This window comes from Prionailurus bengalensis, chromosome E4 (assembly GCF_016509475.1).
Source record: "Prionailurus bengalensis isolate Pbe53 chromosome E4, Fcat_Pben_1.1_paternal_pri, whole genome shotgun sequence".
In the NCBI taxonomy this organism is placed as follows: domain Eukaryota; kingdom Metazoa; phylum Chordata; class Mammalia; order Carnivora; family Felidae; genus Prionailurus; species Prionailurus bengalensis.
Window position 1 is genome coordinate 43537574 of NC_057360.1, and position 23484 is coordinate 43561057.

General features: G+C 45.9%; 1 protein-coding gene and 1 long non-coding RNA gene across 4 annotated transcripts; one reads left to right on the top strand and one right to left on the bottom strand.

The window, feature by feature from the left end:
* Window positions 1-303: 303 nt before the first annotated feature.
* ELK4 (ETS transcription factor ELK4) lies at window positions 304-15425 on the bottom strand. Of its 2 annotated transcripts, none has more exons than XM_043569269.1 (5): window positions 15201-15425; window positions 8635-8850; window positions 6649-7521; window positions 5779-5895; window positions 304-3390 (listed from the first exon to the last, which is right to left on the bottom strand). In XM_043569269.1, the coding sequence occupies exons 2-5, from the start codon at window positions 8839-8841 to the stop codon at window positions 3292-3294; spliced, it is 1296 nt and encodes a 431-aa protein (XP_043425204.1). In that variant the 5' UTR covers window positions 8842-8850; window positions 15201-15425; the 3' UTR covers window positions 304-3291. The 2 variants fall into 2 exon arrangements, with proteins under 2 accessions (XP_043425204.1, XP_043425205.1); XM_043569270.1 differs by lacking the exon at window positions 15201-15425 and adding an exon at window positions 11709-12215.
* LOC122476505 lies at window positions 12475-23071 on the top strand. 2 transcript variants are annotated; one of them, XR_006295514.1, is made up of 6 exons: window positions 12475-14834; window positions 19123-19300; window positions 19675-19835; window positions 20924-21010; window positions 22299-22411; window positions 22538-23071. It is a non-coding gene; the product is annotated as an uncharacterized LOC122476505 (long non-coding RNA). The 2 variants fall into 2 exon arrangements; XR_006295515.1 differs by lacking the exon at window positions 19123-19300.
* The last annotated feature ends 413 nt before the right edge of the window (window positions 23072-23484 follow it).

A 23484-nucleotide genomic window follows, 5' to 3' on the forward strand; every position in this document is an offset into this window, starting at 1 on the left:
CTTATATAGCTTACATTGACTTTTTTTGAGGGTTTCTGGATTATTCCATCATGTACGTATTTTTAAAAATCAATGGAGGGGCGCCTGGGTGGCGCAGTCGGTTAAGCGTCCGACTTCAGCCAGGTCACGATCTCGCGGTCCGTGAGTTCGAGCCCTGCGTCAGGCTCTGGGCTGATGGCTCAGAGCCTGGAGCCTGTTTCCGACTCTGTGTCTCCCTCTCTCTCTGCCCCTCCCCCGTTCATGCTCTGTCTCTCTCTGTCCCAAAATAAATAAAAAAAGGTTGAAAAAAAAAATTAAAAAAAAAAAAATCAATGGAAGTTTCTACCTTTGTTAAAGCACACAAAATATGCCATGAGGAATGTAACCTCACAAAGGCACTGACAAACCATTAAAAAAAAGATTACTGAAGCTAGCCATGTGATTTTAATTTTGTGTTTTAAGAAATCAGCATATGAACAAGGAAGAAAATTCTTTTAGAAATTATGTGAAAATCCACCCTAGGATGGAATAAATGCGGTGCTTGGCTGGCTCAGTGTGTGGCTTTGAGCCAACTGTGTTCATCCCTTCTCAGCTCTAAGGTAGTAGCTTAAAATCAGCCACAGGGGAAATAATTTAATCATGGGAATCAGCAAATGCTACAATTGAAGGATTGTTTTTTCCCCTTCAGAAAGCCTGGTTGTTAAACATTTCCCAGCATACAAATGAGTAGATACGGGCCAGAGCAGATCAAAAGCTAAGATAACCACAGATGTCTCAAAAGCTCATTCAACCTGCTCCCTTATCTTCGCTTAGGCTACTTTTGCCCACCAGCGAATGTCCTGGCAAAGTGACTTGTGATGGATACCAGCTAGATACTGAACAGAAGTCCCCCCCAGTGAATATGGATCTTAAGTGGTATGTCACCTTTGGATGCTAAGAACACCGGATGCTCAAAAAAACATGAAGCTGAGAGTTTTCCAGGAAGGAGGTAGTTTACTAACAGAATGGTCTGCCTCATACACTTGAGCTGAGGTTGTAAACTTTCATTTGAAAAAGGAAATACACACACACACACACACACACACACGCACATGCACACACTTCTCCACGTCAGTTGATCTCAAAGAGAAAGCAGATCATCAATCTCCTGAGGCCCGCACCTCTCGGAGGCTTCCGGGGTAGGTTTATAGACAAGAGGCCTCACAAACACTGGTTCCCAGGAAGCTGCTTTGACTGAGTTTTAATGGTGCCCTTGGTTCCCAGGCACCCTTGTGCTGACACAGTTAGTCATCAAAGATATTGTCTATGAAAACAACCAATGGCTTTTCTCCTTTAATTCAAAAAGATAAAATACGTTTGTGCTTTCAAAATTTAAAATATCTAGTTAAATCGAGCCATCAATACTTAGATTTAATGTACAAAATATTCATAAACCTAATAAAACTATCCCAAAGTGCTGCTGAGGTCTGATTCCAAAGAAGCGTGCCCACGAAGCGACTCCGTGTGGGAGAGAAGTCCACCGTCCGCTCCCCATCACTACCAAACAGTGCCTCCAGAACCGTCGCGCACCTCAGGAGCACACCTTTCAGCCCATAGCCACTGACGAACCAGTGAACGGGTCCCCAAGACGACAGATGTGAAGACGGCTCCCTGAATGTTGTCCCTCCCTGACTAGTAACTAACATGCATGTCTCACACTGTAGCTCCTCCACACTGTATAGAAACATATTTAAAGTGAATATTCTACATCTGGAAGATGCTGGTTCCTATCAGTGTCATTTGGAGCCCTCAAAACCTTACTCCCTCATTCCATTTGGTTTGGGACTCCATTACAGAACTCCTTCTCGGGTTACAAGATGAGGTTCCTAACGGGCAGTGTTGCAGTGCTGGTCGTGGCATATAATCTAATCCTAGGCTTTAAAAGCCAAGTTTTCCCAAAGATTCCACTGTGATGTTGGTTATCAATTCAGCTTGGACTATCCACAAATCTGTCTCCACCTGGGGCTGAGTACCATATGATAATATTTTACAAATGTGGTTTATGTAGAGATGAAGGCCTACGTTTTTCGCTACTACTGTGAACAATCCAATCCCTGTACATGAGCATTTCCAAACAAATTCTGCTGCTCTCTAATAAAAAAAACTTTTTTTCAAAGACATAACATCTTTACCTCACTATAGATTTGGAGGCTTCGCTTTGCTTTTCATCTTCCTAATTACATCTTTAAAACAATCACAACCCCTAACAACCTGAAATTCAAAAGATAAAACGTGCAGTGAACAGAAAAGTATCTTCTAACTGGGAAAGAAAGCCCCACATGTGGTTTCAAGTTATTCAACTGAATGCTTTACTCAGAGATGCCTCGAGATTTCACAACCCAGGTTCATCCTAAAAGCCATCACTTACCATCCTGTACATATCACGGGTGTGTAATTATACCACCAGCGAGCTGACATTTCTGTGCTAGAGATGGGGTCCCCTATTCTCACCGGTTGTTGCAAAACGTGGTCGTAAACCCCACGTTTAAAAATCTTCCTATGCTGAAACAGACCAGGCTCCATGCTGTTCACAGGTTTAGACAAGATCACACACACGGCTAAGAGACCCACCCCGATACAGGCAATAAGATGCCTTGCCGTGGACTGCTTACACATGTTACAGTTCAGAGCAAAACAGAATCTCCCCAACAGTACTGCTCTAATCTTACTTGGTGTGAACAGGAAGGAATCCTTCCTTTTCCTTCACAGCTCATACATAGCTCACTTTTAGTTTTTCAACAGAACACACTTAGTCCTAAAGATATGGCCAACTGCATTTAACATTTCTTCAACTAATACACTCAAAGCATAAATGTTTTCCTGGCCAAAGGGTCCCGATAAGGCAGAAGGAATAACTTTGTTCTTAACTGCTCCTACAAAGCATAGCTAACTGCTAAACCCCACCAAAAATTTCTTTAAACACAAAGCTCAAAATATTCAGGAGGGAGGGAAGGAGGTAGGGAGCTAGGGAGGAAAGGAAGTAAGGAGGGAGGGAGGGAGGGAGGGAGGGAAGGAAGAGGAGGAGTTAGGGAGGCAGAGGGCAAGGGGGAGGGAGGTGGAGTTTGGACTCCAATTAAGGCATTTTTATATACAGTCCAACTTGAGTCATAGTCAAAGGGAATCTTAGAAAGGCATTTCAATGGGGAATGGCAAAAATCACAATAGTCTATTATCAGCATTGTAGACCTATTAATCGCTCACTTCAAATGTAATCATGTCGAGTGTCTTTCTGTTTCTGTACTCCTTGGTTCTCTCATTCCACAAGTGCATAGGTTATGTTTTCTGTAGATCTGGGGAAAATGGGCCAGGGGTGGGTGGTCCATCCAGGCCAGACACAGTGAACGGTCCATGACTGTTCAGTACAGAAGGAAACTGAGAAAGAAAATAAAAACACATTATCATCCTATTACTCAGCCCCAACTTTCATTTTCTGTCCCTGCTACATTCCCTGAGGCAGAAAATGAAAGCCACCTGCAGTGGCTCACGGGACAAAGGTAGTAACCGTTTATCATGGAAGAACATGATGTCACAGCAGAAACTTTAAAGAAAAAAACCTGTTCGTCCTACATGTTACATATTACAGTCTCCAGCCTACCTTGAAGGAAGGAACAAACCTATGAGGCCTTCCCTTATAGCCAAAGGTATACAGGTTTACATTAACTTCATATGAAAGTTTTAAAAAGTTCAGTAAATGACAACACACACGACAGAGAACAATTCAATCATAAAACAAACTGCAGACTGTCAAAAAGAGGTCCGGAAAGAGATGCCCATCTATGAACTCTACAACTGGTATAAATAGAGGTATTCATCCTAGAAGAGCCTTCCCCATCATGTATTCTAAGACCAGTTCTATAGGGAGAGTCCGGGCTGAAGCCACATGAGCACTGTAGCTTTGCCTGAGGTCTCTGGTCACTCTCTAACTCAATTATCTGTGAGAGGCAAAGAAAAACATAAAAATATGAAAAATTCTCAACGCTTTCTAGTCAATAACTTAGAATGTTTTACAAAATAAAAAAATGCAGAAGTAGGAAGATTTTTAATTTTCCTTTTTCCTTACCATTTCATTTCCAAAAGAACAAATGAGAAGTTAAATTACAAAATATAAGAAAATCTCCCAAGGAGTCTCCCCTAAATAAGTGAATGAACCAACCAAAATAAACTCTAGGAGTTAAAAAGTCTAGGTGTCTGAGGCAAAATGATGGTTAAAAGCTGTAAGACCCTTCCTATGATCTTGGCTAAGGGATAACACAATATCCATTTTTTTTTTAAAGAGTTTTTTAATGTTTTATTTATTTTTGAGACAGAGAGAGACAGAGCATGAGCAGGGGAAGGGCAGAGAGAGAGGGAGACACAGAATCCAAAGCCAGCTCCAGGCTCTGAGCTGTCAGCACAGGCCTGACACGGGGCTCGAACTCATGAACCGCGAGATCATGACCTGAGCCGAAGTCAGACGCTTAACTGATTGAGCCACCCAGGTGCCCCACAACATCCATTTTTTAAAATATGTATTTAAAATGTTGATAAAGGGGCGCCTGGGTGGCTCAGTCGGTTAAGCGTCTGGCTTTGGCGCAGGTCATGATCTCAAGGTCTGTGAGTTCGAGCCCCGCGTCGGGCTCTGTGTTGACAGCTCAGAGCCTGGAGCCTGTTTCAGATTCTGTGTCTCCCTCTCTCTCTGGCCCTCCCCCATTCATGCTCTGTCTCTCTCTGTCTCAAAAATAAATAAATGTTAAAAATTAAAAAAAATAAAAATAAAAAAAAAATAAAATGTTGATAAATATCAATTCTAAATGAATGAGAAATGGGCGTATTTGATAAACTATACTCAAAATTTTTCTCTTTTAAAAAGCCTCCAGTAATGGGGCGCCTGGGTGGCACAGTCGGTTGAGCGTCCGACTTCAGCCAGGTCACGATCTTGTGGTCCGTGAGTTCAAGCCCCGCGTCAGGCTCTGGGCTGATGGCTCAGAGCCTGGAGCCTGTTTCCAATTCTGTGTCTCCCTCTCTCTCTGCCCCTCCCCCGTTCGTGCTCTCTCTCTGTCCCAAAAATAAATAAATGTTGAAAAAAAAAATTTAAAAAAATAAATAAATAAATAAATAAAAAGCCTCCAGTAAAAAAAAAAAAAAAGCCTCAGGTAAAAGAGAAAAGCTATGAGCAGATCCTCCTGCAAATTCACACACACACACACACACACGTGTGTATATTTTCTTCTTTTTAAAAAAAAAACAGAGAGAGAGAGATTTCTAGCATTTAAAATGACAAGGAGGGGCGCCTGGGTCGCTCAGTTGGTTAAGTACTGACTTCAGCTCAAGTCATGATCTCACGGTTTGTGGGTTTGAGCCCCACGTCAGACTCTGTGAATGCTTGCTCAGAGCCTGGAGCCTGCTTCAGATTCTGTGTCTCCTTCTCTCTCTGCCCCTCCCCCACTTGTGCTCCGTCTCACTCTGTCTCTCAAAAATAAATAAATGTAAAAAAATAAAATTTTTTTTAATGACAAGGAAAGGAAATCGGGCAGGTTCAAAATCCACAGTACCGAACAATCCCTGGTCTAACTCAAACGTACGTCACAGTGAACAATGGAAAGGAGACGTTGGCTCTATTTGTCGGAGCTGTTCGCTGGCTAGAAAATCAACACTTGGAAGGCATGTTTGTTAAACACAAGTTTTATAATGATGAAACCAAAGGGTGAAGACACTGCCTTTTGGCCCCACTCTTCGTGGACCAGGCCCCAAGTGCAAGAGACAGACCTGTGGGTGTTTTACCTGGAAGAGTGTGTTAGCACCTTGCAGCCTGGCTGGACTCAGGGGAGCAACAGGGCTGAGAGTGCTCCAGAAGTGGATACTGGAGAGCAGGGGGCTCGGCGTCAGTAAGATGGGAGTCTGCAACACACAAAACAGCAACGGTCGCTGAGGACTGTTTCAACCTTATAATAATACACCAGCAGCCCTGAACCCAAACATTGTCCTAGTCTCTGCCCCAAATCTCTCCAAAATTTTATCATGAGGGAAAGCTCAGAAATTATTTTTACTCGCTAAGAAAGGTCAAAATGTCTTCTCACCTGTCTTTTGTAGGGTCTTTCTCAAATACAGAAACCAATCTGGTCAAGCAGGGAGAAGTAACAGGTAACTAAGTCACAAACACGGTTCCCCTTAGTAACGGGCAGTCTGAGAGTCATGGATTTGAGGTTACGGGAGAGGTGACTGGAGACAAGCAAGTGAAGAAATGGCTAATGTAACTGTGCACACTTGCTACTCAACATCACACCAGTTGTTCTCACGTTTCTCAGAATTTATTGTTTTCCAGCTTTTGAGGTTATCGCTGTTATTTTATAAGATACCAACCAATTCTATAAGACCAAAAAAAAAAAAAAAGAGAGAGAGAGAGAGAGTAGTTGCTTTAGGAGGAAGTTGGAAAATATTCATCTGCTTGCAGAGACCATGAATCCTTCACAACACGACTCCAAACCTTTCACTGCAGCGATCCTGACTGGGTGAGGAACGGGGTGACTTTCACAGGGTCACAGCTAACTTTTCTAAGACAAACCTAAATAGCAGCAGGAGAACCTGATGTTATAAATTCGGGATCTGTTTAAAAAGGTGAGTCGGTGGCGCTAAAAAGAAGGGGTCAGTTACCTGGGAGAACAGCGCTGGCGTGAGAGAAGCCGTGGGGAGAGACGGGCTCAATATTCCCAGCGGGCTCGGGTCGCTGCCCGTGATCACGAGGATGGGTGCCAGCTCTAACCCTTTGGGTTTCTTGGATCTCGAGGAATTCCTTGTTTTGTCCTTTTCCAGCAAAGCTGAATCCTGGTCTTTAGGCTCCAGCGACAAGTTCTCTGGAAGTTCCATGGGCTGAGAAGCCACCGAGTCGATGTCTGTGTCAAGGTCAGGGTTAGGGCTCAGCGGCGGCGAAGGCGTCCCAGGAGGCTCCTGCACAGGAGGCGGCGCGGACGCACCAGGCGGGGTGGCAAACGCGGTCGTTACGCTGCAGGCGGAGGTCGGGGCTTCCAGGGAAGGCAGTTTGGGGGAAGCCAAAGTCTCCAACGCTTGGAGAGTTTCTTCTGAGGATGGAGAAAGGCTTGGGCCGGCCGACAGGACGGCGGCCACGGGTTCAACTGGTAGCTTCTTGGAAGGCGTTGTTACGAATTTGATGACGGACGGTGTTGGCTCCTGAGGAGGTTTCTTCTCTGCCAACTTCTCGGCTGGGTTCTCGAGCTTGATCGGCTTGAAAAGCCTCTTGTTGGAGGAGTTCAAAGAGTTGAGGGTAAAGGAGGAGTACAAGCCGGAGTGTATGTAGTCGTTGCGGCTGGAGGTCCTGGCGCCAGGCTGAGGCGGCCTCTCCCTGCCCCCGCTCTCCGCATCTCTGCAGCTGCTGGTGACTTCGCCGCAGCCTCCGGCTTCCCCGTCCCCCTCAATCCTGCCCACCGTCATTGGGTCCATTTTCAAGATCTCTGGGTAAGAGACAAACTTGTACACAAACTTCTGACCATTCACTTTTTTAATGATATTCTGTAGATAAACAAAATAAGCATTCTTACACTTTCTCATAAACTTACCTCCCACAGCTCACGAAAAAGCTGACCTAATAACAGACTCTATTTGGCAAGTAGTTTACCGAAGAGCTTCAAAACCATCTATGTTTATCTAGCCACACCAAAGGCAGTTCCTACCACCGTGGAGCCCAAGTTGAGTGTTTAAGTGTCTCATTAACAACTGAACCAGTATGTTACGTGAAAGGGAGATTTCAATTGCTTAACACTCTCAACCAAATATCGGCATTAAGTCAAAAATCACTGAACTGCAACCTCAAATAGTTCCAAAGGTACAAGCCATACGCATCCTGAGGAAGCAAAAAGGAACAGAACGTTACTTCTGCTGAAGTTTCCACTTCGTTCTGAAGTTCCAGTTGTTTCTTAGACAGACAGAAAAACTGGTTAAGATCAAGCTCTTCAGAGCGAAACAAATTAAGATCTCAGCTTCTCATTCCAATTCTATCCGTTTTGAGCCACTTATTGTACCTCAGTGCCCAAGAACGTATCCAAAATTAAGAACGTATCCAAAATTAAGAAATTAAACAAAAAATAAATGTTAACTAAGAAACCAAATCTGTGCACTAACAGCTCTTCCTCAAGGTATTTGTGTTCCCTGGGTTAAATTAAAAAGTAAAAAGTAAATAAAGCTAAAACACAAGCATATGTGTGACAATTTTTAAGTCATGATATACACAAGAATGTTTCTTTTAGCCTTGAAATCTCCTATTTTCTGCTCCTTATTCCAACCCTGTGCTCATTTTTCCTTTAAAGATGACTGCAATTAGGAACAAAATATGTATGAGGAGTGGAACTCTGCAGAAATAGAGCTGGCACACTTACACATTTCATCCCAATTCCACACTGCTGAAGTTATCAAATAAACTGGATCAAAATAATCCAAGGCAGTCTGTGATCGTTTTGCAACGTACACAAACATCGAATCGTTATGTTGCACACCTCAAGCGAATATAATGCTGTAGGTCAATTATGCCTCGATTTAAAAGAATTTGAAATTAACCAGGACATGAGTAGTTTCATAACCTCAACAGAAGAGAGGAACGGGTCTTATTCTGAGGTGGATGCGTATTACCTTTACATAATAGTATCGGAGGGCTCGGCTGAGCTTGTCGTAATTCATGTTAGGCTTGTTCTTACGAATCCCCCAGAGACGAGCCACCTCTTCTGCCTGCAAAAGCTTGAACTCCCCATCATTAGACGTCCAGCTGATCATGTGCTTGTTCTGAGGCTCCTGTAGGAGCTGAAGGAGGAACTGCCACAGGGTGATAGCACTGTCCATAGCAGTGAGCTGAAAAGAGGCAGACAGGGAAGACATGCGATGGTATTAACAGCCACCACTCCCATAACAAACACCCTATGCCAGGCGCTGTGCTCTAAATGGATTACTTCATAGCATTCCCCCAATAATCCTACAAGACAGATACTACTGCGGCCTCGTTTTACATTTGAAAATACTGATTCAGAAAGAGTTAAGTCACTCCTTGTCCGAGGCTGCACAGGTAATTGGTGGAGCCGATGTTTAAACCCAGGCAATCTGGATCTAGAGACCAAACTCGGAAGCATGCCACACTGCTTAAGAAAAGTCTTGCTGGGAGATAAAGTGAGTTCTTTAAGTCCCAGGAGCGGTCTCGGATGACGGCCAGTCACCGGAGGACCACTGCCACTACGTTTTAACTGAAAATCTCCTCCTATCCTCTGAGACCACCCTTTCAGCATCTATACAAATCAACCCAGTTGGTTTATCTGCCAGGATGTGTGGTGTGTGTGTGTGTGTGTGTGTGTCACAGTGGCCCAAAGATATAGGGAATAGTCTACCTGTGCTCCACTGGCCTTTCTCCTCCAAACAGTTTCCGTTCTCATAAATTAATTTACATTTAAATTGGCAGCACTGAAAATTCAACAAAATGCTCCCTGATTTATTTGACAAGTTCTATCACCATTCTGCCCACAGAGCTTCCATCTGCATAAATTACTTTTTTTTTTTTAAAGTAGGCTCTACGCCCAACATGGGGCTTGAACTCACAGCCCTGAGATCAAGAGTCGCATGCTGTACCAACTGAGTCTGCCAGGCACCACCACACATCCTCTTTCATTTGATTAGTAGCCTTTATGTGATTCTCAAGACATGAAATTAAAAATCTTTCAACATCTCAGGTTTCAGGATTTCCCTGTTTCGGCCAGAGTTTCTCAGCTTTGGCTCTATTGTTCGGGCCAGATAATTCTTTGTTCCTGGAGGCTGTCCTGTGCACTAGGACAGTGAGTTTAACTCACTAGATGCCAGTAGCACCTCCTGACCGGTTGTGACAATCAAACATGTCTCTGGCCATTGCCAGATGTTCTCCTGGGAGACAAAATCATCCCAGTGGATACCACTGGTTTAGGCAACAGAGCTGCAAGGAAATGTCCTCACAGAGTTATTTTCTTCACAGAACTTCAAGATTCCCATTAGGAAGAATTCTTTATGGCAGAAACTCTGCCATCCCAAGAAGCACCGTATATACATAGCACATCCTAAGAAGCCTGTAACTGAACTATCCACGCACAAGAAAACAAAAACAAAAACCCTTCCTTTCTTTATCTAGGAATGAGATCTCAAGGGACCAAAATAAGACTTGAAAACAAATTAAATCAATTCCATTAAAATACTACAAAAATAGGTAATTTGGTTGACATCAAAATGTAAAACTTTTGAGCTGCAAACAATATTGTCAGGTGAAAAGACAATCCTCAGAATGGGAGAAAATATTTTCAAATAAGAGGCTTGTATCAGAAATATATAAAGAATTCTCACAATGAAAAAAAAAAAAAAGAAGTAAAGGAAGGTGCAAAGACATCTCTTCAAAGAAGACACACAAACTAGGGCACCTGGGTGGCTCAGTCGATTAAAGCACCGACTTCGACTCAGGTCATGATGTCGCAGTTAAAGAGTTCCAGCGTGCGTCTGGCTCTGTGCTGACAGCTCAGAGCCTGGAGTCTGCTTCAGATTCGGTGTCTCCCTTTCTCTCTGCCCCTCCCACACTTGTGCTCTGTCTCTGTCACTCTCAAAACTGAGCATTTTTTAAAAAGCGTACAAAGAATAATTAATTTTTTAAAAAAGACAAATTGACAATAAGCTCATGAAAAGATCCTCAACATTAGTTATTAGGGAACTGAAAATCAAAACCACATAAGATACCACGCCACACCTACTAGGATGGCTATAATCAGTAAGACGGACAATAACAAGTATTGGCTAGGATGTGTCGAGAGTGAAACCCTCATGCATTGCTGGCAAGAATGTAAAACGGGATAGCCACTTTGGAAAACTGTGATACTTCCTCAAAATGCTAAACAGAAATACGATCCAGCTATCCGGCTCCTAGGTACGTACCCAAGAGAACCGAAAATACATGTCCAACAGACACACTTGCACAGGAATGGTCACAGCAGCATCATTCTAGAATATCCAAAAAGTAGAAACAACTCAAATGTCCATCAACAATGATGAATGGACAAGCAAAATGTGGTGTGACTACTGGAATATTATTCAGCCGTAAAAAAACAGACTTTAGGGGCGCCTGGGTGGCTCAGTCGGTTAAGCGGCCGACTTCAGCTCAGGTCACGATCTCGCGGTCCGTGAGTTTGAGCCCCGCGTCGGGCTCTGGGCTGACGGCTCAGAGCCTGGAGCCTGCTTCCGATTCTGTGTCTCCCTCTGTCTCTGCCCCTCCCCTGTTCATGCTCTGTCTCTCTCTGTCTCAAAAATAAATAAACGTTAAAAAAAAAAACAAAAACAGACTTTAGTACTGGTACATGCTACAACATGGACAAACCTTGAAAACATTGTGTTAAGTGAAAGACACCGGCCACAAAGGCCACATATTTTATTTCGATTTATATGAAATGTTCAGAATAGGCAAATGTATCAGACACAATGTAGATCCCAGGTTGCCAAGAGCTGGGTGGAGAGAAGAATGGGGAGTGACTGCTTATGGGATGATATAAATAAAAGACTGCAATGGTGGTTACACAACTCCTTGAATACACTAAAACCACTGTCTTGTACAACTTAAGTAGATGAATTTTATCTCAAAGATGTTAAAAACACTACAAACATTACAAAAGCACGGGCCTCCGAAGCCTAATTCTAACAATGTGTATGTAACTCACAAAGGATAGGGTCCTTAAGGGTCAACTATTTCCGCTCCCAAAAAAGGCAGGAGAAACCGAAGTGGAAGATTTCTGGGTTTCCGTAACTTTTCTGAGACACTCAAAAATGTCTTCCAATAATCCTCACTCGTCCCTTTGAAGCCGGCTGTGCAGATATGGTCATCCAAAAGCAGAGATGGGAAAATAATAAAGAACAGAAAGCAGGAGATGTCCCCAGTCACACAGTTAATGGAGAAGCTGAGGCCATGAGTCCAAGTCTTCCATCAGAGTCACACTCTGTTCACCAGGGAAACCACTCCCTGGATGCATAACAGCATTCCTGCCAGCAGCTGGGTATAAAGAAGTATTACATATTAGATACTAAGTGACAATAGCCTAGAACTACGAAGTGCAACTTAGTATTAAGTAACCATGTCCACTAATCTCTGCCATGGCCTCACTTAAACTGAGTTGAAAAGGTAGTTTTAGGGGCACCTGGCTGCTTAGTTAAGTGTCCAATTCTTGATCTCAGCTCAGGTCATGATCTCACGGTTCATGGGTTTAGGCCCATGAATTGTCAGGCTCTACACTGACAGTGTGGAGCCTGCTTGGGATTCTCTCTCTCCCTCTCTCTCTCCCTCTCTCTCTCTCTCAAAATAAATAAACTTTAAAAAATAAAGATTAGGGGCGCCTGGGTGGCTCAATTGGTTAAGTGTCCGACTTCGGCTCAGGTCATGACCTCATGGGTCATGGGTTCGAGTCCCACGTCGGGCTCTGTGCCGACAGCTCAGAGCCTGGAGCCTGCTTTGGATTCTGTGTCTCCCTCTCTCTGTCCCTCCTTCACTGATGCGCTCTCTTTCTCTCTCTCTCAAAATTAAACATTAAAAATAAATAATAATAAAAAAATTTTTTAAAAGTGGTTTTATATTATGATCCATCAAGTATGGGGGGGGGCATCATTTCTCTCAATTTACCAGAGATAATGATGCCTGTTTACGGCTTTTAATTACATATGTTTAACACCTAAATGATTTTTTTCAGTCTAAACCTGCTCAAAGTACTTTCTAATAAATTTTTAGCTTAACCAAAGAACTGTCTCCATATTTCCAGACATCATCTTCATATCAATAATGCTTATGGGGTTGGGATGTGGGCGTGTGTGTGTGTGTGTGTGTGTGAGAGAGAGAGAGAGAGAGAGAGAGGAAGAGAGAACACCAGTGGGAGGGGAAAGGGAAAGGAGAGTAGGGGAGAGAGGGAAGGGAAAAAGAGAACTGAATCTCAAAACAATCACAAATTTGGTACCTCTAATTCCGTTTGTTTTTGGAAAAATTCCCAAACGAAATCCGAGAATATTAATACCTATCACATAGACAATGCATGGATCCTACAGGTTAATAGCGGCTAAGATATGCACACAAAGACACACATAACCATCCACATCTCCACCACGAGCACACAGGTGCCGTCCTGAGCGGAGGGGAGGCTCCCGAAAGTACGGAGGCTCCCAAAGGGGCTCGGGGTACACCTTCCAACTCCCATCTTCCCAAGCTGGTTACTAGGGGGCCAGGGCACGGACAGAGTCAAGTGCTGGTGGGCGCTACTTCAGGCCGAACTTAGCTGCCCTGGGAAACGCTGAGGCTTCTTTAGGACTCAGCAGCGCCTCCGGGAGAGGAGGTTGTTGAGAATCAAAGAAAAAGGGCCTTGTGGTTTTGGAATGAAGTACTGGAAAAGAATTGTCTTTTCCCAAAAACTAACAAAGATATAAAATGGACATCTCCAGTGGGTACCTTACAGGAATGTTTTCTTCATTCAATTCTAACAACCGGTTATACTCTTTGACTGAAAAGTTGGTGAACCTCTGGGTATACAGTCAGGTTGAGCCTCTTCTTCATTTTAGTTCCTAAACGTGTGCTACTGATATGAAATTCAATGATTTCCTCAGCCATAAAAAAGAACGAAAAGGAAAAAAAAAAATCCAGAAGACAATTAAAAACGTGAAACGAAAAAACAAAAAATACAAATACTTTTATTCTAGCTACTTATCAATAAAAACCTTTACTTTCCTTCACAGGAAAACCCACGTTTTCTAAAATGACAATTTTAAAAGAGTTCTTCAGAAGTCTGATGAGGGCAAGAAATACGTGTTGCAAATCAAAGAACTGGTTTTTGAGGAGTTAATGTTGGAAACAGAATTGATTCTACCTTGACACTCGAAAGGTAGCTCTATCCCTATGCTAAGCTGAAAGAAGGTATGTTGACATAACCTATTAGGGAAAGGAAGTCTCCAGTAAATGAAACTTTTTCCACCCTAAACATGTTTATAATACACATAGTCCAGTTGCTGCGGTGACCCACAGCCCGACTATTTTTCAGAAACAGCAGCCAAAACCCAAATAATAAATGTCTCCAAATTCAGCGTGCTGCTTAAATAAAGCAAAACCAAATTATGAAATGTATCAAGACTTGTTTCGAATCAAAATCATCATCGTTGAAAAATAATCAGGAGTCTCTTAACTGTACCCTATATTAAAACAATAGTAAAAGCATAGCTACATTGTGGTAAAACTCGAAGGACAGTATTTCCCTAAGAACATAATGAATTTCACTCATGCAGGGAGAAAGGAATTCCTGACGGGGAAGGGGTGGGAAACTGAATCACAGCTACATGTTAACGAAAACACCGCTGACAGTCCTAAATATTAAAGCACCGAGTCTTCCACGTAGCGGGGTGGTGGCTGGGAGACGGCAAAGAGATGAAATTGTCGAGATAAGGAGTAAGACTCCAGAGTCTTCAGGGGAATGCCCTAAACTTCAAACAGCAACATCCGGGGGAAAAGTCAACTGTGTATCCTTTGACTAGTTCAGTCAACAATACCCCTGATTTCCTGCCGAGGCCACTTAATAGCCCGCCCCCCCAAAGGCGTTTCCAATTGACCCTCCCAGGAACCTAGAAACGACCAGCCTCGCCGCAGCTGTACATTAAGCGGAAAGTAAAGGGGGCAGGGGGCTCGCGAGAGAGAAGTAGAAAAAGAAATGAAACTTGACACCGGATGAATAGCGAACTTGGGGAGAGGCAGAGACTCGGGTGACCTTGTGCCCCGGAGCAGATCAAAGTCCGGGGAAGAGCCGCAAACTCACGCGGCCTCGGTAAGCACTGAATTACTGTACTTTCATTTTCCAACTTCCTGTCACCACAAAGAGTCAGAATTCGACCCCCCCTCCCCGAGGCAAAAAGCCACTGCCACCCGGCGCCCCAGGGACCTCGCGGGACTAAATAAGGGGCGAAGCAGGGGACGGGACGCGCCGAAGTCCACCTGCGCGCCGCGGGGCAGCGGGCGGGGCAGGCCCCAGGGGAGCGCGTGTCCGCCCGCCCCCGCCGCCACGCTCACTTCCTGTTGTGCCGCCTGCCCCCCCCCCCCGGGCCCGGCCTCCGCCCCCGCTCCCGGGGGGCGGCGGCCGCGAGCACCCGACGGGGCGCGGGATGGACGGGGGCGCGCGGGGCCGGCCGCTCACCGAGGCCGCGCGCGGGGCTCCCTCCGGGTTTCCGCCTCGAGCGCGATGCTTCTCTCCGCCCGCCGCCTCCTCACGCTGGGAGTTCGAGGACGGCGCGGCGGCCGCGGCGACCCCCGCGGCGGAGCCGGAGAAGGCGGCGGCGGCCCAGCCGAGCCCGCCGGGTGCCCGCAGCCGCCCGCATCGCCCGCCGCCGCCGCGCCCGCCGGGGCTCCTCGCGCCCCGCCCTCCCCGCCCCCGCACGCGGCGGTGGCGGCGGCGGCAGCGGCGCGGGTCGTGGGGCCGCTACCCGCCGGGCGCGCGCTCGGGGCGTTCCTCGCCGGGGCCCGGCCTGCCAGTCTCTCCGCGGCCGCCGCCACTCTCAAACCCCCCGGCTGCGTCCGGGCCCCTCCCCGGCGCTGTAGCCGCCGCGCGTCACTTCCGGGGGCGGGAAGGGTGGGGCGGCTGTGGGAGTAGGACTGCGAACTGCGGCCGTCCAGAGCCCCGGGTCTGGGGGTCCGGGGGTCCCGGGGTCCCGGGAAGCGGGTGTGCGCGTGGGCGCAGTGAGGGTGCCCCCTGGAGCTCCGCACTCGCCGCTCTCCGCCGGACTGAGTGGCTACTAACAGCTTGCTGAAGCGCCCGACAGAGTAGCAGCACCAAAGCTGCCATTTGTGCGGGGGTGAGGGGGGGGGGGGGGACACCTCGGACGGCCTGGGGCCTCACCGCATCTCCCGCGCCCGATAGTGGAGGTGGCGCTCGCCGGGACCACCTTTGTTGTTGCTAAGCTGAAGCGTGAGGGCTTCTCTCTCCCGGGCCACTTGTCCTGCCTTGCCCCTGGCTAGATGGACGGGGGAGTGGGTGCCGCTGCAGCTTGTTCATCCAAGTACCTGCTCCCAGGACGCTAAGAACACCCCCGGTGAATATTATGTCAGCACTGTGGCTCGCTAGCTCGGGGACTGACAAATGGAGTCAGACCTGGAATCCAGTCGTGGCCTTGTCCCTCAGTAACTCCCAGATCTTACTTAGTAACTTTAACCTCCCCAAAGCTTCATCATTTGTGAAATGGAGAGAACCCAGTCTCAGAGTTGTGATGATTAAAGCAGATAAGGTGCATAAGTCACCTAGCAGAGTTTCTACCACATAGGTTCAAGTAAATAGACTTCCTAAGGAATCAAGCCACACTTGGTATTAGCGACTAGTTGAGTAATTTAGCAGCAGCAGAAGAGATGTGCAGTCTGTAAGCTGGACTGCTGAACCCTCGAAGAAATCGCTTGCATATTCTTTTTAACAAGAAGCCAACTAGGCTGATGTCTGAGTTACTTGGTCATATAGTAGCTGTAAGACCTGCAGTGAGTTACTTAACCTCTCTGAACCTCAGTTCCTCATGTTAAATGAAGATGATAATGTGCAGCGTTGCTGAAAAGATCAAATGAGATAAAGACTATAATGTGCTTCATGCATTTCCTGGCACATAGTAGACACCCAGTAAACGATGATATCGTTTACTTTTGCCTCCACTCACCCCCCCCCCCATTGAATTCAATTGAATCAATAAAATTAATTGAACTCACAGAGTAAAATATGATCCTATAATCCCTTTGTAGGCTTTTGGAAGAGAATTGGCACTTCATTTTATTTCCAACCTCCTGCCTAGTACAGAGTAATTGTAACACGGAGGCATTCCTGTAAGACCGGCGCTACCAAAAGATGTTAGCTTTCTAAAAATAATTTCACCAGAGGATGTAAACATATTTTCATTAAGAGGAAACCTGCAATAACTGAAAAACACCAGCACTCTTGGCCTCTCATATAAAAAATTTTCCTTACAGCAGTTTCCATTTTAGAAACCGAGAGGAAAAAATAAGAATTATTAAGGTAGGCTATTTAAGATACACTCTTGGAAACATTTGTTTATAGAAAGATTTCATTCTAAACCTTGTCTCAAGAACAGTTAAGGCTAGTGGAGCTCTTCTACAGACTAGCCTGTTCTCCCCAAGCTACAGTAAACATCTGATTCAGCCCCAGGGTCTATTGTATCACAACCCCTTTAACACTGAGCTGATAGTATTGTCAATTGCAGTGTATTTTTGGAAGAGATCCTACTTTGGGAGTTCTTAAATTAGTCCTAGCAAGTCTGCTTTTAAATTGACTTTTTTTTTTTTAAATAGTACATGTTGACAGCAGAGAAACTAGAAGATAAGTCAGATTTCAGATTAGTGAACTTGGTGGGGGGGGGGGGGGGTATTGTGCCTGCTTTTCCCACTCAAGATTCTATAAATACAGAATCTCTCTCCATGGTTCCTCACACAACAGATGGTTGTTTTTGCAAACTCCATGGTGGTTATGTTGCTTTTTTGTTACTTTGGTCACTTTCTCACTCAATAGGTAGATTTCCAATGGTAGCCTTGGCTACTCAGGGCTATGCCAATTAAATTTGCAGATTTTCTTTAAATACATAATATGTGTTTTTCTGCTTGAACTGCCCTAAAATTGTGTTTTTTAAGCAATCGAGTTATCCCAGCCCTGCCAGCCCTGCTCCCCTAATTTAATTACATTTCCTATCCCAAGAACACCTAGTTCTTACGATTATTTCTTCTGAAAGCAACTTCCCTTTCCCTCTCTTCGTTTTCACTGCTTCATCATTACCCCAAATTAGTGTCCCTTTTTTCTAGAGGAATATTTCATGGACTCTGACTGAGCAAGCATGGAACCATCCGATTGCCTGTTCTGTCTTCCCCAGCGATGTCTTGTAGCACATGAAATAAACAAGAGAGAACTTTAGGTCACAGGAAGCGTCAACACCCCCAGATAGGGTCAGATGTGAAGTATGGCTGACACCAAAGAATAAAAATCTGGGATTTCTGGGTTCTAGCTTTTCAATCTCCCTAAACTCCAGACTTGATCTTCTTGAGAAAATCCTTATGACTTATCCCTTCTGGGCCTCACTTTCAACATCTTTAAAAAATAAAAGATATTCATACCTTTCAGCTTGTAGTCTGTGGTGGATGGAGGAAAAGAAGAAGACAGTCGATCGAACTATGCTTTGAGTACTTGTTGAATGACCCTATAGTTATGACATTTGTAGGACTTGAAATGGTAAGGTTATCACCGAAAACAGAATGCAGGCTAACTGGATATTGAATATGGCAGCATTTGCCAACCCCACTACCTGCCAAGGCCCTAAAATTCACCAAAGACAACCAGTAACATGCTGGTTAGAAGTATCTTTACACTAAGACTATTTTTCTGGGCAAAGAAGTTCCATCCCCAACAATAAGACTTATAATCAGAGGCTATTCAAGGTCCAGAGAAAAACCCACGAAAAGGTCCTTGAATAAGGTATTTGTAGCCTCTGAACTATGAGGGAAGCTCATGGAAAAATCTTTCAGCCCTAGCTGTAATCTTCACCCAACTCCCTGTTTTCCCAGAGAGGACGTGACAAGACATGACTTATTGCAGTTACGTGCCTGGGGCGTAGTACCTGCCTAACACATTTCATGACCTATCCCAAACACACCTCAAAAATAACTGCATATTCTTTTCTTCATTGGAATCTACACCCAGCCTACTTCTTTCCTCCTCCACTAAGGTTTTTTTTTAACTTAAAACAATTTTATTGGTCTTTGAAACAGGTACTTTCTCTTAGCTGTGAAAATGGATACAGAATATGTACTAGAGAAAAAGAACAGAACCGATCACCTCTCTCCCAATTGCCCTTTGCAAAAGATGCAACTTGGTTGACAAAAGTTCATGAAATCCACCTTGTGGGTAACCATATAAGATTCTGTGTGGTTTGACTAACTCATTGTAGGATACGTACTTCTCTGAATTCTAAGCCAGAAGTTTTGCTTCCTCTCTTGTGTGTTTTATGGCAACTGACTTGAAAATTTTTTTCACTTAAAATCAATTCAGATATGACCACCGAAAGGTTTTGTTCATTTTTTAGGAATTGTCGGTCGTGGACCAGCGACACTGGCACCCTCAGAGACCATTATTACTATCCACGACTTCCATAGATTTTAGAGTCCCCCCGCCCCCTGCATCATCTCTTTTGATCCTATTGACACAGACAAAGAATTCAGCTAAGGATCCAGAGATGCTGGGGAAGGAAAAGTCAGGCTGGGGTAAGTGCAGCTTTTACAGCGGTGTGCTTTGTGGTGAGGAGGGAGAGGGAGGGAAATTACCACCTCCCACCGCATTCAGGAACATTTCCGGAAAGAGGTGGAGTTTGAAAGACTTGGTGCTAATTCAAAAATGTGTAATGCCAGCTTTTTTCTGCCTTACTTTATTTATCCAGCTGCGAAACAAAATTAGTTTTGCCATGCTAAAGAACGCATAGCTGGTGAGTTGGATACCCACTTCAGAAGTGGGACACAGCCACCGGCTTCCCTCCTTCAGACTCTCAAGGAAGAAAATTTGAATTCTGTCTAGGCTCACCCCATAAAATTGGGAAATTGTTGGTCTACAGGGCTTAATCCCCCCTCCTTCTTTCTCTCAGATTGCCCCTGCTTCTCAGAAAATGCAGCTGTGATGCATGTAACCGATTATGTCTAGAAATCAGACTCCAATGACAGAGCCCGGAAGTGGAGGGAGAACAGGGGCTCTCCTATGATGGAAAAGAATCCGATGACAAGGTCTCATGGAGCAAAGAGAATTCTGGTTAGGTTTTGTTTGGAATTCTCTCCCTGCCCTGTGTGTGTATACCTTATCTGTGTTTTTCCGCTTCCTCCCCACCCCCAACCCCAGCCCTCTCCCTCAGCCTTATTTTTCTTTCCCTGTCTACTTTTCCTTTCCCTTAATATTTTTAAAGCTTATTTAGTCACTTATTTTGGTAATCTCTACACCCAATGTGGGGTCAAAGTAAGGACCCCAAGGTCAAGAGTCACATGCTCTTCCAACCTAGCCAGCCCGGCACCCCTTTCCCTTTTTACCTCTCTGCCTTAACCCTGCCACTGGCAGCCTTGAGAATTTATTAGCCATGAAAAGTGGTCCTTAGGCCTGAGAAGATTTCATATCAATAAATGTATCTTTGGGAGCACAGGGCTGGCTCAGTTGGTAGGGCATGTGACTCTTGATCTCAGGGTTGTGAGTTCAAGCTTCACGTTGAGGGCAGAGTTTACATAGCAAAGAAAGAAAGAAAGAAAGACAGAGAGAGAGAGGGAGGGAGGGAGAAAGAAAGAAAGAAAGAAAGAAAGAAAGAAAGAAAGAAAGAAAGAAAGAAAAGAGAGGGAGGAAGGAAGGAAGGAAGGAAGGAAGGAAGGAAGGAAGGAAGAATTAAGCAATGCTTTATAAAATATATATGTAATTTTTAAGCATTAACTGTGTGCCGAGCACTGCAGTGGACACAGGAGATGCAAAGAGGACCGAGACCAGTCTCTTTCTTTAGAAGTTTCTAGAAGAGGAGGGGCTACAACCCATTGTGACACAGGAGGGGGTGTTAGTTAAATAGGGGTGAAGACTGTGCTGGGGGAAGGGAGGAAAGTCAGAGGCTCCTGGCGTCCTGGGAGGGGGGTACTTGGAGGAAGCGGGAGAGGGTTTGGAGGGCCACGTTCTGTTTGGGATGCTCTGCCTGTTCCCCTGCCCAGCTGGGCTCATGGGGCCGGCTCCTACGTTAGGTCTCAGCTCAGCTCCGATGTCACCTGCTCTAGGGTGTGTGACCTCCACTGTCTTCTGTGGCGGCCAGCGCTGACCCTGCTTGTGGCCTTCACCACGCTCACCTTAAGTTTCTTCTCTGTTCCACCCTTCAGACCGAGTCCTCCAGAGGAGAGCCTAGATCTCAGTCACCTTTCCAGTCCGGGAGCCGGTGGTGCAGGCCCTCTGCCAGGTGCTGCTCAGTAAGTACTAACGGGGCGACTAGATCAGCGGGGCCAAGGGGGGCCCGGGCGCAGCCCAGCGTTGCTGACGGGAGGTGCGGGTGCGCCGGACCCAAAGCTTGAGCCCGCCCCCCTCGCCTCCTCTGCTCGGTGCGGCTGCTCTGGCCTCTCCCGGGTCCTGAGTTCTCACCTCTCCATCCTGCCGGTCAGCACGGTTGCTCTTGCCTGTCCTAAGAAAACTTCCCCTTCAACCATCAGCCTATCTTTTCCTCCCTTTCAGTATCAAACTTCAAAAAATAATGGTTTCTATTTGCGGCCCACACTTTCTCAGCTTCCACTCACTCTCCAATCTCCCGGATATGTCTGCTGTCCCCACCACTGACTCTTTGAGGCACCACCCCACCCACCGTCTCCCAGTCCTCCTCAGGCCCAGCTTAAGACATCCCCTCTTTAGGTAAACACTCTCTGACCTCCAAAGCAGGCTTAGGTGTCCCGTCTCGGTGCCTTCCAGGAGACGCTGGGCTCTCTTGGCCTCCATGATTCTCCCTCTAGCTCTCTAACCAGTTTTGGTCTCCTCTGTCTTCGGACTGTGGTCCCTCGACTCATGCCCCACGCGGGACCTCATTCTCTCCAAGGCTTTCTTCACCACCCAAAATGCTGAGGACCCCCAACCTTTATTTCTGACCCCAAATTCTTCCCTGACCTCTGGATCCCTGTCTCCCATTTCCTACAGGGTTTTTCCTTCTGAATATCCTCATAACCTTTCCATCTCAGAATATATGACTTGAGGGGTGCCTGGGTGGCTCTGTCAGTTAATCGTCCAACTTCGGCTCAGGTCATGATCTCGTGGTTCGTGGGTTGGAGCCCCGCATCGGGCTCTGTGCTGACAGCTCGGAGCCTGGAACTTGCTTCAGATTCTGTGTCTCCCTCTCTCTCTGCCCCTCCCCTGCTCTCTCTCCCTCTCTCTCTCTCTCTTTCAAATACAACTAAACATTAAAGTATACACATGTATATGTATATATATGTACATATATATGCATATGTACATATATATGCACATATATATATATACCTTGAACTCATTGCCTATACCTGCCACCTGAACCAAATCCTCCTTCCTTTTCCAACTGAAAGTGCCACCCGGACCGCTCAGGCACCCTAACCGTTCCTTCTTCCTCACTCTCCGTACGCATTCCATGGTCTGTTGTACCTCCTCTCTAGAATATCTCACATCCATCCCCTCCCCAGGGCTCTCAGTGTCTCTTGCCAGGACTACGGCAAGCCTTCTGCTTTCTCTCCCGGCTTCCAGGCATGTCAGCCCACGTCCACACTGCCACGAGGGAACCTTCTGGAACACACACTTGACTGCGACACTCATCTGTTTCAGAGTGTCCAACAATTGATTTCCCTGCTGCTTCCAAGGTAAAGTCCAAACTCGAACCTGACAGACCTGTGATGGGCAAGGTTTAAAGGCCACGTCACCCTTCCGGTGATCATCACTAATCACTGTTTTGGTCAGTGACCCTTTCCATTCTGATCCCTTTTCAGCCTAATCCAGCCTCACGAACTACAGGCCCTCGAACACGTCCAACACCACCAGGACTCCAGTCTTTTGTCAATACTGCTCTCTCAGCCTGGACCGTCCCCTCCACTCCACACAGTTCCCTGAAAGCGAACAGTGTGGCTGTCATCTTCGCACAACCCATGTGTCCCAGCCTTGTGCCTGGCACGTAATAGGGACTTAGTAACTTTTGAATAAAGAGCTCCCAGGTTTAAAAAAAAAAAATTTTTTTTTTAATATTTACTTATTTTGAAAACGAGAGAGTGAGATGATCCCAAGCAGGCTCCTCACTGTCAGCGCAGAGCCCAACGCAGGGCTCGAACTCACGAACTGGGAGATCATAACCCGAGTCAAGATCAAGAGATTAACCGGCTAAGCCGCCCAGGCGCCCCAGAACTCCCAGTTCTTAGTGTCACCTCTTCACTGCTTCTCCCGGCCCCGGTGAGATGTGATTGTTGCTTCCGGGCTTCATTCATTTAACAGATTTCGTGACTTCCTGCTACGTTTCAGGCACTGTGCTAATGGGGGGGGGGGGGAGAGATACGAGAAAGTTCAGTCTAGGTTAATAGACTGTCAAGTAAATAATTATAACACCGAGGGTAGGTACCGTGATGAGTCCTCTGTCACGCACCTTTGCCGTAGAGAAACTAACACGAAAAGCCAAACCATGGACATGCTCGTTGGGGAGCATGGTGTCTGGGCAGCGGGAAGGGGTTGGATGAATCAAACGTTCTGTGACATCTTGGTCCATTCAGGCTATTCTAACAAGGTACCACAACCTGCGTAGCTTCCAAACCACAGAAATGTATTTCTCACAGTTTTGAAGGCTGGGAAGCCCAAGAGGAAGGCATCAATGTGGTGGAATTCTGGTGACAGCCTGCTTCTTGGTTCACAGCTGTCAGCCTCTCTCTCTGTGCCCTCACGTGGTGGAAGG